Source organism: Vanessa tameamea, chromosome 17, assembly GCF_037043105.1.
Source record: "Vanessa tameamea isolate UH-Manoa-2023 chromosome 17, ilVanTame1 primary haplotype, whole genome shotgun sequence".
NCBI classification, from domain to species: Eukaryota; Metazoa; Arthropoda; class Insecta; order Lepidoptera; family Nymphalidae; genus Vanessa; species Vanessa tameamea.
The window spans coordinates 2407672-2424769 of record NC_087325.1 but is presented as its reverse complement, the minus strand read 5'-3'; the positions used below and the strand labels follow the sequence as shown (position 1 = coordinate 2424769).

General features: G+C 33.2%; 2 protein-coding genes across 7 annotated transcripts in view; one reads left to right on the top strand and one right to left on the bottom strand.

Annotated features, from left to right (window-relative positions):
• The window catches only part of LOC113400310 (NPC intracellular cholesterol transporter 1), a 60978-nt gene that overhangs the window by 25389 nt on the left and 18491 nt on the right, over positions 1-17098 (top strand). For 5 of the 6 annotated variants that reach the window (XM_064217609.1, XM_064217610.1, XM_026639837.2 and 2 more), the window contains exons 3-7: positions 12632-12848; positions 13533-13612; positions 14130-14342; positions 14999-15191; positions 16472-16534. In XM_064217609.1, coding sequence (XP_064073679.1) covers positions 12632-12848; positions 13533-13612; positions 14130-14342; positions 14999-15191; positions 16472-16534 — 766 coding nt within the window. The remainder of the gene's footprint in view (positions 1-12631; positions 12849-13532; positions 13613-14129; positions 14343-14998; positions 15192-16471; positions 16535-17098) is intronic. The other variant, XM_026639836.2, reaches the window with a different exon arrangement.
• The window catches only part of LOC113400502 (mitochondrial coenzyme A diphosphatase NUDT8-like), a 90700-nt gene that overhangs the window by 64353 nt on the left and 9249 nt on the right, over positions 1-17098 (bottom strand). The window lies entirely within an intron of this gene.

The window sequence follows — 17098 nt, the reverse complement described above, 5'->3', positions numbered from 1 at the left end:
TTATTATATGCCTTTTTTATTTTTTATCGGTACACAGCGTGACCAGCACGCTTTATTTAGTTGTCTGGACCAGATCGCTCTTTTACCGATAACACCGTCTTTTGTACATACTAATTTTACTAATTATCATCTCTACACAGTATAAAACAAAGTCACTTCAGACAGACTGACTTAAAGAAGGCGGCGTCTGTACGTTTAGATCTTTTAAATTATTTAACTGATTTTAATTCGGTTTCCATCAATAAACGGAATGATTCGAGAAAAAGTAACTATAATATGCATGTATTTACATATTATAGAAGAGAAAAGCCAAGAATTTTAACTTTCTAAGCAGGAAATAGACAGGATTTTTTCTTTTTATATTTTGAATATAAGTTGTACTTATTGTATCCGCGTGATGCCGGGACGGGTACTAGTTTTTTTTGTAACTGGATGTTTTATTCTAAAATAGTTTTTCAGAGCTTATGAACATTTTTATACGAATTTTTTGTTATAATTATAAACAGAACTAAAACTTAATGTTTTCTTTGAAAGATAGATGTAAAAGACATATTTCAAACCTAACTAGTTAAAAATAAATAAAACATAATATATGTATATAATCATAATTGGGTATAGCCCTCTTTTACTTTTGGGAAGGCTTAGACTCTTCTCCTAAGTGGGTTAAACACACAGTTGATAAACACAACATTATCCAACATATATAGGGTTCTTCACAATGTTTCCTAGAGAACCGTGTACGAAATGAATTATAAAAATAGTAATAAGTATATGAAACCTCATTGGTTTTCGCCTTGGTATGAATTCGCAATCTTCGATCAATATGTGTTCTAGTCACTGGCCACATAAGATATCGCCTCTTTACTCTAACTTAATAAAAAAAGACAAGTATATTATAGAAATTAATAATCAATGCAAGTAACAAACGCATGTCAAGGGACTACAAAAGCGAATGCCTTTTATAATAATTAAATAAATCCTCGATTAACCTTTTTTCTCTTCCAACAACAGATTTTTACTATTAAAATAATGAGTACTGAATTACATCGTTCAAAAAGTGTTATCTAATAAAAAAAATATTAATGTAAGCGTAGGTAATTTTTATATTTAATACCATCACAGATTGCTAAATAATAGATTCAAATTGTGTCTTCATGGTTTTTCAATCATAATAGCAGTATTTTATGCTAATTGTAATAGTTTTTTTTTTTTTGGTATTTATTTGACTATTATATTATGTATAATGCGATTATAATGTTTTTTTTTTTAAATGTATTTGACCATGACACGACAATTATCTGACGGTTATTTTGTCATGATGTATTTAATTTGATATCTACTATATTTATGTGCATATTAAAATGATTACGCAATAATATACGTATAAAAATATTCCTGCCGATTTTTTGATTTAATAACTCTTTAACATATTTTTTTGTGATTCAGGACGTAAACTCTTTTTATACTTTAATATCTCCGATAATGTTGTTCACAGTCGTATAATAAGCAAATACTTCCTGTTCTTATGATTTATTATTATTATTCGATACTGAAGCCAGCGGGTAACATTGAACATATTCCATGATAATTAAATTGAAAACTCCTTATTAACATTGGGTACGCACTTACAGGCTAACTCGACATGCAGGTTATATTAAGCCTATGACCTTGTTTAGGTCCCAGACAACCACTATCAAATTTCATTACGATCTGTTCTGTGCCTAAGTCGCGTTGACGTAACGAACACGATATAATGTTATGTATATGTTAATTTCGCATTTAAAATGAATGATTTTTAGTATTGTCAGATTAATTGATATATTTTATAGTAACAGATATGTAGGCAGATAAAACTTTATTGCAAGCAATAATATTCAACAAGTTTGTCGGTAATGGTTTAAGGGTATTTTGTATAATTCGGTTTAAGGCTACCTCGGGCCGAGGTACCGAGGTACATCTCGGGTGAGATTAAACTTATAGAACCAACTATCTACTTAAAAATAAAACTAAACATTCTTTATTCGAGTAGGTTCATAAAAGCATTTTTGAATCGTTATGTTACAGTGTTGAATTAAGTAAAAACTACCACCTGTTCGGAAAATAAATTCTACCGAGAAAAACCGACAACAAATTCAGGAGTGACTCTTTTCCACCGTTTTAATTACATAGTATGTCAATAAAGTACAATTAAATTTATATTACAATTTATTTATTTTTTAATAAGCTAAAAATAACTATTGAATCTTGTTATAGAAACGAATGACGTGCCTCAGGAAGTATGTATTGTTTTTGTGTAGTCGAAAACCAGGTTTTATTTTAGTTTACCTGTCCTCGTGTCAATACAATGATTATCTATGTTTCATTCAAAGATTTATATGATTGTGATATATATAATATTGTTGTAAATATACTGTGAAGCATCTGTAGCTGTAAGTATACCCACTTTATTGAAAACATCCTGAAGGGAGTCGCTAAAGGTGACCTTATGGATAGAATTATATGTTTGTCATTTTGGTATGAAATATTATTACTGAGACATTTTTCAAAAATAGAATTAATTAATAACTACTAAAGCTTCATTTACACTAATTAAAACTGGCAGCTAAAAGTTAGTTTTAAAAAAATTTAAATGTATGTCTTTGTCTTTACACCGAACTAATTGCTTACTCAATATGCAAAGGCGACTTTCCTTTGAACATGAAGGACGTTACTGAGCATATGCGTCCAAACGTACGTGTTAAGTTTTATAATACAGCATCCATTATATTTAATGAAGTACTCGATATGAAACGTATGTTTTTATTTGATATTTGTATCGGCTCGAATTGCGTCGTATCGTTTAATTTTTTCATAAGAATAACAGAAGACGGTTACTAAATATACAGCCGAAAAAAGTTTAATTAAAGTCGACTCCAAAATTAACAAATAATAATAAATAATATAAAAGAAACAAATAAATACATAGTAGGATTTTTATACATCTAGTTCTACTATAAAAAAAAACCAGTCAGTTCAGTCAGAAAGCCAGCAATACAATATCAGCTATACTTTAGATCAGCTTAAATAAATCTCCCTTTTTTTTTAGAATTAAGAGTTTGGCGATGTCTGTTTTAAGCGGCACAACAAAACATCAAAGTTGATTGTTCCTCGAATTCACAAAGTTGGGAACCATTGCCTGTTTTTGCCAATGCGCTTGCAACAATTGAATCTAATTTGGCATTCACGATACTAAAGATTTTCCATTTAATATTATTTTCGGTTAACGAATGGTGTAGATACTAATCACGTTTTCCTTTTAAGCAGTTTTGAATGTTTTTTTAAACTGAACTTGTTCCTGCTTCTTTTGAGTGTTGAATTGCTCAACGGAGTAAGTATTTTTTTTTGTTTCGATGCATATATTCTTCTATATTTGATATGAAACGATTATGATTTTATATGTACAAATAATGTTTAATACGAAATATAAAAGCTTCCTTATACCTTTTAAATTTATATAATGTATATAAATATATAATATATTAACAAAAAAATATACAATATGCTATACCATTATATAATTCAAACTGAATACTATCGAATCGCCCGGCTTCGTACGAAAATAATGTGATGTAAATATAATTAATACCTTATGTTACTTGGTTATAATGAAGCTTTATAATATATAATAACGATTTTAGAATTGGGCCATTAGTTCCGCAGGTAAACCACCTACATACAGTCAAAAAAAAATTTACATCTTTATAATTTTAGTATTGATAAACAGTTGTGATGAGTCGCGTTTATATAATGTCCTTGAAACTCCGCATCAATAAAAAACTTAGACATTATAATTTTTTTTTTCATATATCTATAAAAATAACGTTTTTTTGTCATGTATCGAGCAACAACTGCTTAATATTTTGAATTGGCTTTTGTACCATTATATTCAGTGCGTTTCTGAGAAGACAATACCTAAATATTTTCATGCAATATAATTCAGTGTAAAACGTGGCGTGGCCGGGTCTAATAGTGGATAAATATTTCTTATCAATAATTCGTGATAAATACGTTTTGTTCTCGTGGTGCTCATCAAAGCTTGATGCTTCCTGTCCCGATGTGTTGACACGTCGCCGGTCAGAGTTGTAGTTATATGATAATGTATGATTAACGATTTCCTAATACAAATTGTTTTTATGGAATCGTTTTATTGTGAAATCAAAACAAATTCATGACACATCAGTGTTCGATAAAAAATACAATTTTAACGTTTAAGAGACGATTTAAGGCCTTATAAATGTTACTTCCGGGTGTTCAGTGAAAAATATATTTCTCTCTTTTTGACATAACTGATTTGTCATTCGAAATAAGAAGACAGAGCTTTGTTTAACTATTCACCTAAATAAGATTCTTAAGTAAAGGTTATATTTATTAATATGCATACGAGAAATACAATAAACGATTTCTGATGTGATTCTTTAGAAGCTGTAATCTATTAATTCTAAAGAGAGGATCTGATCGATCAACGTACTAATAGAATATAATTTAAATAGATTTCAAATAAAGCTATTAGTAACTATTATAATTAGCTTACAATTAAAATCTGTGCAGATGGCTTTAAGGCGATCTCGTAGTCGATAATTTCGTAAAAATAAAATAAATAAATGTAAATATTGCTTACCCTGTGATGACGTAACAAGTTGAATATTGTTCTGTGGTAATTATTGCCTTGAAATGAAAATCCGAAAAAGTTCGATATACATATGTAGCGACAATAATTGCATAACTGTAAGCTATTACTTATTATCATGCAAAGTAAGCCATTGCAGCGTTTATATTAATTAATACAAAACAAAAACTTCATCTAAATATAAATATTTTAATAGCAATGTACATTTTCTTTTCGTAAATACCCATTTGGGTATTATGGAAAACTTAACATAGGGTTACCGTAAGTGCTGTGTCATGTGTATTTAGTGTGTAGTGGCTATGGATGGGTATTGGTGAACACTTATCACCCAGTGGCCTATTTTCATAGCTGTAATTCAATATGTAATAGAAAAAAAATAGTATCGATGAAAAGTCGATGGTGTCGCATTCGAAATATGAATATAAATCATTTCAAGTATTCGCTCTGTTTAGTTCGATTCGATGTACTGTATTGAATTTATAAGTGACACGCCGCCTAGACGTTAGGTTAGCAACACGTCTATGATAAAGTTCCGCGTTTGCAATTTACATTCACACATAAATTGTTTTCTTTTTGTCTATATGATTTTTTTAGTATTGCCAACTTACGCTCAAACTCTCTGCATACATTGTATCGTGAAATATAAATAGTTTGGAAGTGTTTAGAGATATGAAAGCTATTCGAGGTAAGAACTATTTCGGTTTAAACAGATAAAACATAATTAATTGTGGATGTTTTTGAATGTAATTATGTTTCATAAAAATTGTGATGTAAATCTAATCTGATACTCATTATGAAATATTATAATAATGTAATGTGGTGCCCTAAGAGAGGAATGAAAGCCGAGACTGCTGAGTAGATACTGCCTTTATTTGCAATAGATCGTACGTTAAATAGGTACAAAAGTAAGTTACATAATGTATAATGGTTAATAAGTATATTTAGTTACTATAATCTATTCAATACATCTCAATAACTATGATGAACTAGATATGAATGAAATGTTTACAACTGAGTGTACCTATCTCACAAGGATAGAGTGTGTCAGGGAAATAAAACCATGTACGATACACCAATAATATATCCAGACTACGTATCCTCTTTGAGCTTGTCACCCATGTTAAAATATCGTTCAATTGAAAGTAAAAATTATGCTTTGTCCGACTGTGGATAACGATCTACTTTTAGTCTCAAACCTTAATCATCATACTCATCATCCTCCTGCCCTTATCCCAATTTTACTTGGGTTAAGGGCAGGAGGAAATAAAAATTAAAAAAATTAAAATTATTAAGATATTCAAACTGGTCTTGTGTTGTTTCCCGGTCTAACGTTGAAAGTTTGACCGGCTCTATGCGATATATATGACTGCAACTTGATTCTAATATTCGATATATACTTACATATGGCTAAATAGATAAGAAAATCGTTTCATATCATTAGCAGATTTGCTATAAGTAGGAATAAATATTATAATAATATTTCGAAATCTTATCTAAAAAAGTTCGTATACGAGTAAACCCTTTGTTGTGTATGTAACAAATCGGTTAGGTATTCAATTTCTAGACGCTATATTTACTGTTGTTAAATATATATATACGTGTCCTGATTGTAATTGCTATTTCTGAGCATAGTTAATATAGTATTTCAAATGAATCCACTTGCTATATCTTCTCTAAACCAATTATATGAAATAATCTGAAATTATATAAAATACGAGGATTGGTCGTTTTAGTCACGCCACTGCACACGTCATCTTGTCATATACTTTATCAATTCGTGAGCAATACGAAACATTGTTATACTATAAAACGATTAAAGTATTCATGATTATTGAACAATTATATACGTAACATCTTTAAAATAAGAACTGGAATCCTTTGAGCGTTTTATGTGCATGCGTGATCGTAAATAATTAAAAATAATATTGTATGAAAAGGTGAGTCTCGGTAAAGATTAACAAGGTATTATTTATTATTGTAATTATCTTACTTATTATAGCTGTAGTAACACTGGCTGTTCTGATACAACAATACGGTTGAAGTTGAATCGAAACATTATCGATATCAATAAGAAGAATTCCTCAGTTACGATTAAACTGAGGTTTATATTTGTTAGGAATAGTCCAAGTTGGATCGAAATAGATTCGCTAACTTACTATAACCGTTAAAATTTAAAATAATTCGGCCTCTCGATGACTAATCTTTAGTCAATAAAGTGATTTTGAAATTATTGCCGTACAGTTTGTATTCTTTAATCGTTAAATTTAACTCCAATGCGCATTGGTGGAATACATATGTGGCAGAATTTCGTTGAAATTAGACACATGCAGGTTTCCTCACGATGTTTTCCTTCACCGCTGAGCACGAGATGATTTATAAACACAAATTAAGCACATGAAAATTTAGTGGTGCCTGCCTGGGTTTGAACCCGAAATCATCGGTTAAGATGCACGAGTTCTAACCAATGGGCCGTTAGGTAGTAAACAGATATGATATTGAAACTAAACAAACTAATTATAATGTTAAAGCCACGGGTCTTAGAGAACGAATGAATGACTAAAGGATAAAAAAAGGCTCAACTGTTAAAATGATTATAATTTCGGTGGTTTTTTATCTCAAACGAGGAAATCGAAATTAAATAGTCATGAATACATGTTTTGATATTTTCCGGTTTTATATTTCGAAATTATTCATTTTAAATTAGCAATTTTTATTATAATTATTCAGTTATTCATACTTTATAATAAAGTAATATTATTTTATGTTACAGTCAAAATTACTTTAGCAAAAGTTTTGACGAATGTCCGATTCCTGTTTTAAAAAACGAACGTTCCGCTTGCGGATAACAGGATTGTTTCCGAGGAAAATGTCAGGAATCCCAATGAAAAACGTTTCGAAGTTTCGACAACGGAACCACTTCAACTTTATCGGTTACAGAAATACATTAACGATTCGCTAAAAATAGAAATCGTTCATATGACAAGGTGCCTATAATATAGGGTTAGTTTTATATGGGGCGTTATGGTTGTATGCGCGAGAGATTTCGAGCGCCCCTCGGGAGACGGAGAGGGTACCGGTATTCTGGCGCAATCGGTGCCGATGAGGGCCCACATACAACCCCCATATATGTACATTTACGCGCTTAGTTTTAATTGTATAAGCGAATCTACAATTTTATATCTTGAAATGGGAATAATATGACCTTCTGATACTGAACTGTGATACCCTAACTGCAGTCGGACAGCCTTGTGACAGATAATCGGTAAAAAGTAATTTTGATCGGGATAGATTTTGACTGTAAAATATATATGCCGTCGATTACGAATAATTAGTAATTCAGTTGATTTTGTTGTATCTGTGGGGTGTGAACGCCGTGAGGTATTGAGTCACGTGATCGGAATCGTTTGAAGACAACTGTCACATTTCGAATTATTTCGAGTCGGAAGCTAAATTTGATTATAAAATTCGATATAGTTCGGGCCTTCCAAACGGGACCGTTGGTTCACGCAACTCTGATAGTTATAATATACCTACTTTATAATTTGTGATTGCTGATTACTTAGATAAAATACAAGAATTGTCATACTGTATCGTTGTGGTTAATTGCCTGAGACCTACGCCATGAACCCTTTACCAGAAGCTCCTACGCCGGCTGATCTATCGCAGTCGCCGTCATATATGCATATAAATTGATTGATTGAGTTATATGTCGACATGCTTAATTGCTGAAATTAAGAAATTTGATACATACCTACTTGGACGAAATATAATACTAAAATCGATTCAAACAATAATCATAGTAGTCTTTACCAAGAGAAATTGTTTTTGACGATGTTCATACAACTTTAACACTGACACCAAGGCGTTTTCAAAAATTGACTCGATTTTAATAATAATGTTTAGACTACCGTATCTAATTTAAAAATACAGCGTTCGAAGTTAATATTGGACAAATAGAAATCTTAGTGTGACTTATAAATATAGTTCTTATACTTCAGGAGTTACTTTAGATTCAAAGATTTTTCCAGATTGCAATCCCTCGTTGTATTATAAATAAATATATATTAATCTAAATAAAGATATGTAAATCTAAGGACAAACCTTAGAATTACATATCATTTTTCCTACTTCCATTGGAATAGGCTATTTAGAATTATGTCCGTGACGTGTTTTTGACAAAACGAATACATGGTCACTATTAAGTATATTTTAAAGAATTGCTTAACGACTGGTTCAGTAACTTTAGTAAAAATGTGTTTATGGACCTCGATTCTTAGTCCTCTAATTACCCTTATTAAAATATATGTTAGTCAAAGATATTAATAAATCATCAAACCAAAAAGCGTTATTCGTGTCATGACATTAGAAAAAACAAAACGGCCGAAACTCACTGTCTCTTGTGACGTACTCAAAAACGCAACGTGGATTTCATTATATTAGCCCGCGACTCGTAAAGGCCATTAGGAAAAGATATAACGCGTTACGTTAGCTGTTGCAACCACGATACGACGGGCAAGTTAATGGACTCATTGCGAACCTCATTCCCTATATACGTGTGCAATAATATATTTTTGGTCACCAGATGGTAGGTAGAGAGGTTTGTCGATGTCAATTTATGAAGTATAAAGTACTTTTTACATCGTCGTCGTCACGTATTATAAGATGTTATGTTCGTTTTGCCTGCAGTTATTCTAGCTCCCTCACCCTATAACCGGAACATATCAATACAAAGTATTACTGTTTGGTGGTAATAATTCGTAAGTGGTCAGCGCTCAAACGGCTCTCAACTGAGGCAACACCGGTAAAACGCACTGTTAGTAATTTTATTTTCGTTTATTAATATATTGTTATTAAATGTATCTTTCTCCGATAGGTATATATGTTACTGTAAAAGCTCGAACTAAGGTAAATCTTAAGATTTTCCAGTAAAACCTAAGATTTACCGACATGAGTTTGAAAATGTAAGTATTTATTATAAAGGGACGACTTTTTCGGACTTTTACCATTCCGACCTAACCTAATATGTAAATCCTAAGATTTACCAAGTGAATTATGGTAAAAGTTCGAATCCCAAAGTTTTATGGAAAATCTTAAGATTTACCGTAGTTCGAGCTTTTACAGTAACATATACACACTATATAATAATTAATCCGACGAATCGTTATATAACATAAAATATACGTATGTGTTAGGCCAGCATATTATACGTATTATTTGTTTCTTTTTTTTTTAATATACTATCTTGTAATAGTTGGTCGTTAGCTGTTAGGCATAAAAAAGTAGCCTATGTCCTTCCTTGGTGTTAGAGATTGCTTTATACCATCAAATTCACATAATATGTGTTTGTGGTTTGGCCGTGAAAGTGTAACAGACGGAGAGACAGTCAGAGATACTTTGGGTGCTGAAATGCAGCGAATGTGGTCGTACAAGCGCTGCAAAAATTGGCTATGTCAGTCACTTGATAACACACAACAGACGTTCTCAATAATTAGATACCAGTACCAGTACCCGTGGCCGAATACGGTCGGGATAGTATATATAGATTTTTCATATCAGCAAGTGAATGGTAAAAAGGCTGATATGATCTTGTTATACGTGAAGGCCGCTGACTAATACACATATTTTAATATTTAAAATAAAATGGCCTCAGATTTTTTTTTATATGATTAATAAATAAATTGAATATTTTGAAGTAGATACCGAATGTTATCCACGTTAAAAATAATTACAAAGAAATTATGCCGAATAGATTATACGACAGGTGTTCGTTATCATTGTGACGGACATGTAACAGCTAAATGTAATAAGGTAAGCGACTGGACGTAAAACATGATGACCGAGTGCCGAATTCTTAATCATTATCAGCCGATAGCTAACTGACTGACCACTAATTGCCTTATATAGGTTTAGGCCTTTATATATTCTACCGTCGAACAGGAGTAATTAGTGTTGTTGTTTTTGGTTTTAAGGGTTTGTAAGCCATTGGTGGTAGAGCATAAGGGACTTTATATCTTAGTTTCCAAGGTAAACGACGCTTTGAGGGTTAATACAGCATAGAGCACCAATATCGATAGACGATCACCACTCACAATCCGGTGGTCAGGCTGCTTGTCTTATTTAGATACTACATATGGTACAATATAAGCATTGGTTCGTCTGTGAGAAAAAAATGTAGTCAAATATTCTATTTGGCATACTATTTAGGACGGGTACAAATACATATACATGTTTCTTTTTTTTTTTTTAGAAAGATTGATCTGTCACGAGAAATATTTAGATGGTTGCAAGTCATTGAGAAATATATTTGTTGGATAATTATTATCAAGCTTGAATTTACCAATTAGGTTTTGATTGTCGGCGTTGGCGTTGCATTGACTATTTAAGACACTCCGTCTTATATTTGCAGTGATAAAGTGTATAATGAGCGAAGATGATGATTAACCCGTCGGTAGGTTCTGTTTGGTAAATATTTCGGCTCACACAAATCGTGTTTTGATCTGGTGTTGTACTAGTGAATTGTAATATATTTAGGGCATGTTATCTGTACTGAAAATACAAATGCGCAAGTAACTCTGTCTGTCTGTATGTCTGATACATTTTCACGCCCAAACCACTGAATCCATTTTTATCGAACAAATATATTTATTAGTACACAATAGAGAGATTCTGTATTGAAAAGTGATTAGAGCTTATCAACGTGTACTACGATCGATCCAGAGGCGATCTTAGGAATAATTAGCTGTTCCTTCCAGAAAAAAATACTATGAAAGACCAGTGATACTTGATTCGACTGGTTCGTAGCCATGACCTCGGCTTTGTGATCGATAACACTAACCGTTTGTATAATTCTCTGTTCCAAATTGTTTTGGAATTCAGACAGAATTCGATTAGTACCCACTGATAGTCATACCATTGTGTGTGAAGCTGTTTATTTTTGATGAATTTTAAATTCCGAGCAAAAATGTAATATTAAGACAATAAACAAAAACTGCAATTATGTATGTAAGAATATATTTTTCATGATAAATCGACATCGTACGGGTGGAAGATTTATTTTATATGCATTCCGTTCGCAACACTACCATCCAGGTAATACACAAAAACATTTATGGTGCATAGGGATTAACGCCATCGCAGCAAAAAAATATATCTCCGAATGTGCCAATATAGGTTAGGTTAAGTTTTATTTATTTGTTATATGTAAAAAAAATAAAAATTCTATCCTATATTGGCGCATTTTTTGCTGCGTGGCGTTACTACGTAAGTGCCACATTAATTAAAATCATTCCAGCATTATATAAAAAGATTACAAAATAATAAAACAGGGTCATATTGATAAATTTTAGTCATATAATTTGATAATTCTGATGTTCAAGAACATTGGATAATATAAGGTCACGTGAATATAATCACTGTCAGTGAAGACAAACGACATCTGTGTTAAATTGTTTGATAGCCTTCAGGTCAATTACTGTACATTACGATTAAGCTGCCCCAGACCCAAACAAGACTCGTCTTTATAGTTCACTGTTTTATCAGTGATAAGGTCCTAGGCCTCGTGAATCACTTTTTATTTTTATTATGATTCAGTTTATACATTCAATCTTAATCAGATAGTGAATAATTCTTTTGAAACATTAAGACTGTTACAAAGTCCGATGTTTTTTCGATATAATTTATGTAGGTATATTGTAATTTTAAGATTGCTTGTTTGAAGACTATTTAGTACTTTATTGTCTATAAAAAATGTTAAGTAACAGCTTTTTAATGTCCCACTACTGGACAATGGCTTCTCAATTTTGAAGAGTTTCGAGCTTACTCTACCACGCAATTCGGGTAGGTGGTTACACGTTTAAAATTCTGGATGATTTTAAAGGTTTTGAAAAGCAGATTCAGATGTATTTAGTAATGCTTTTGATAAAGCAACATTGCACACACTTAAGAGATTTTTTTTCTATTTCACAGCCGATCATTGACAAGTATTGCCCAGATCTCGCAGCCGGGGGCCTTACTTGCTGCGACAGAGAGCAATTGCAGAACTTAAACGATAACATAATAAAAGCAGAGAATATTCTGTCAAGATGTCCGTCTTGCTTGGACAACTTCTACAAGCACATTTGTGCGATGACCTGCTCGCCGACTCAAAGCGACTTTTTGATGCCCAAACTAGAACAATTCAATTGTAAGTATCCATAATTCCATACCGAACCGGTTTTAGTTTTTTGACAGCCAAGAAACAATCGAAATAATTATCTGTTACTACAGTTATTAAAGAATTGCGACCCGCGTCTGTAATATATTACTAAAGAAAATTATATGATATAAATATAAATTATACCCTATGGCACGCGGAAATAATGAAGGTTTCCACCTGTGAATTATTTTTTGGCTTTGATCATTAGAGCCGGTGATTATCCCCTACATATTAACGAACAAATTTTATCTCTTTATAATATTAGTATAGATTCGACTTCGACAATCAATAACAACTTGGACTTGATTGGCAATTCAGAAATATATTTTATCACCGAGACTATAGTTCTTAATGTTTTAAAAGTAACAGTCTGTAGATGTATCACTGATGGATAGCACATCTCTTCCTTAGACAGATTGGTGGATACGCATATAGCAGAAATTTATCCAACTTGAGTAAATCAAAGTGGTGTTTGCAAGGGCTTGAATAGGATGGCTATTAGGATATCAGGGGCAGTACACTAGACACAATATCTAAGTATTGTGATGTCCAGAGGCGTTTACTGTCCCAGAAAGTCTTAGGTATCTGGTGTTTAAATTACTGGGCTCCTCATCGATCATGAGAATTTTATTGTTATTGTCAATTAACTTGTGTGTGTTTTTTTTATTCCAGCTACACACAAAAGGGTAGTGGAGCTCAGTTATCATCTAAGCGCGACGTACATGAACAACACGTACAGTTCATGTGCGAATGTAAGTTAAAGATTGTTTTAAATTAAAATAATCAGTGGTGTATTTTGCCTTCCAACAATAACAGAATGTCTGCAAATGGGTCCTCTGATGGTAAGTGGTTACCATAGCTTATGGACATTGACGCTGTAAGAAATATTACACTACACCATTGCGTCTCCAACCCTGGGAGCTAAGATGTTATGTCCCTTGCGCAGTGACTCACTCACCCTTTTAACCAGAACACAACAATAAGTATTGCTGTTTGACGGTAGGCTATCTGATGAGTAGATGGTACCTACTGAGGTCTTGCACTTACTATTCTTCTCACATCATCTTAAATTTTACTGCCAAAGCTACACATAAAAGTTTTAAGACATTAAATACGTCATATTTTCACGAATCCATACCATGGATTATTCAAGATGTCGAACAGTGATGACATATCAATTTAATGTCAAAATTGTTTATTTGTGTTTACTACTCCTGCCATTGGAATCGATTGTACATGTATTTTGATGAATTTAATTGTTTTTTCTAGGTCCAAATGCCATCTACAAACCAGCTCGCCATAGACCTTATGTGCGGCGACTACGGTTCCAGTTTCTGTACTCCACAGCACTGGTTCGATTACATGGGCGACAAGGATACGCCCGCCGTGCCGTTCCAGATTAATTACATCAGCGGAGATGAACCGGTCGATGGGTTCACGCCTTACAATCCACCAACCAAGCCTTGTAACGTCGGCTTGCCTGTTAGTCTTTCAAAGTTTTATTTTACACTAGTGTTCGCCCAGTAGTCGAAAATAGACTATCATCAAAATTTAATAAAACATCTTAGTTTCATATTTCGAACATTCCTTTTTCTACTCTTATTTTTTTTTTATTGACCTTTCAAATTATTATTTGGTGGCTATTGACGTGTATGTAGCTATCAAACAAAAAAAAACAAATGAAAGAAATTTGGTGGACAAGAAGAGGAGAAAAAGATTTTGAACAGTTTTGTCTTTGCCCTATTTATTTATAGATATTATTCGAATTGTAAAAATGTACATAGTAAATATTATACCGTTTCACATAGAGACATTTAATTGTTACGTTAGGTACTCCTAAGAATAGATTCTATGTTTATGATATACTTGTTTCCTTCTCGCTTGCAATCTCTGGGATTAATTTCGCGAAAAAGGAACGAAAGTGCGTCAAAGGCAGCGCAAAAAGAATGCTACTTGATTTCACCAATGAGCGTGCGCGATGCTAGTGATGACCGTCACGTGATGGTATCAACTCATTTTCCGAGAGGATGTAATGTTAATGTTATCAAGGTGACACGTCAGACGTACCGCATACTTTACGCGACTACCTCAAGGCTGGCTCGTTTTCCCTCAAACGCAACAGTCCAACCGCTCCGCAGGGCCAGCCGGGCTGCTCGTGCCTGGACTGCCTGGAGTCGTGCCCCGCGCCGCCGCCCGCGCCGCCCGCGCCGCGCCCCTTCAGCATCCACGGCGCCGACGGGTACGCCGTCATCATGGCCATCGTCTTCCTCATCTTCACCACGCTGTTCCTCAGCGGCGTCTACTGCTGCAACCAGCAGGAGAACGTTGTCGGTTAGTCACGCCTGCGTTGAGTACATATGATTGAAATCTCTACATAATAATTAAATACCGACAGAAATGAACTTGTAATGTAATTTACTTTGAAAATTTATATTACTGGATAACATAGTGTGAAATATTATATGTCTTTTTATTCTCTATAAGTTCTAAAAGTATCTAAATGTGTAAAATGACTTATTTTTATTTAATGTCGTTTATAACGACATGCATATTATGCTTATGTATTACTTATATATAGATTATTTATTGTGCATTAACACCGATAACTATTATTTATTTTATGCGACGTATACACATAAAAAGTTATTTTAATCCGTAACACAGTATGAATTAGTAAAATTTATATGGTGATGGTTATTATGCTATTGTAGACATTGATATTAAACACTAATCACGCTCTTGTAATTTCAACTCGGGTAGCACTTACAAGGGAAGTACTACACTCACTGAGATGACAGTTTCGTACTGCGTAAGATGTACGTAGAAGACACAGTTATGCTCGTGCAACATGTTCGTATAGCCTGTTCCAATCGCACGAGGAGAAAGAAAAGTTAACAACTTTGACCTTGAATTGAAGCGATGTCATTGGTCGGTATATTGAATACTCGCCATTTTGAATCCTGATACAATTGTTATCGGATTTTTGAAAGTAAAATTAAAGTGGATACAAGTTGTTATGTGGAATAGTATTGTATTATTAATTAATGTATTTTAATTAAGAGCAATTTTTAGTACATAATACAGCAGAGCTATTTGTAAATCGTATGTAATATATAAATTCAAGGTTTTAATTTCTATTCCTTTGATTGGAATATGTTATAGATGGATTTTGTTTACTTGGATTATTTTCCTAATATATCGTAAACTAATGGGATCATTATGCGACTGGACAAATATTATATTAAAAACAAAATTTCCACAATTTGAACATGCAATTGGCTTAATATAATAAATACTAAAAATTTATTGTGAGAAAAAAAAATACAAAATGTTACAAGATTTTTGTACGTATATACTAAAATAAAAAAATTAGAGAGAGCAGAACTTCTTAGTCTTGGTGATAGCTATTAGGTTTAAAGTATTTTGAATTAACTCAATTAGTGTTCAGTATTAAAGGATTAATAATATATTATATAATAACGACACAGACTCGATGGGCAAAGGTACTCGATTGCTGACAAAAAATATATTAATCAGTAAAGAACGATAAGCAATCCAGTGCTGCGTGTCGGGTGTGTGGGTGGGTCTCTAACGTGGTGTGGGTGCGGCAGACTGGGCGGGCGGCGCGCGGCGTGGCGGGCCCGAGACCAGTCCGCTCCACAGCCATCGCTCCAGTACGTACATACCTCCATACTGTAAGATAACGGTAATAGAAAGTCATCCTTAGTGTACTTGTGCCGTACCTTGGCATGTGATCGGCCCTTAAATTCGTACTCTAAACTCGTTATTGGCGGTAGAGCTTTATGCAAACACGGCTCGGTAGGCACCACCCCCTCGTCAGATATTTTACACCCAAATAGCAATATTGTTGTGTTGCTGTTTGTTGCGTGAGTGAGCCAGTTTAATAACAGGCATATGAGACTTGACATCTTAGTTCTTAAGGTTGGGTGCACATTGAGGATGTAAGAGATGGTTAATATTTCTTACACTGCCAGTGCAATCGGGTGGCAGCGATCACTTACCCTCCGATGGTCCAGCTGCCTACTTCTTTTAATTAAAAACAGGAAAGAGACGTGTCCCACTGTTGTTTCGATCCAGTCAGAAGGATCTGTGAGTCCAGAGTACAAGCACAGTTGACATTACAACTTAGTCCTTAATCTCGTCAATGTGCAGATTTTTTCTGAAATATCCAATCAGGCATTGGTTTCTATATTTATTACAAGAAGAGATACAAGCAG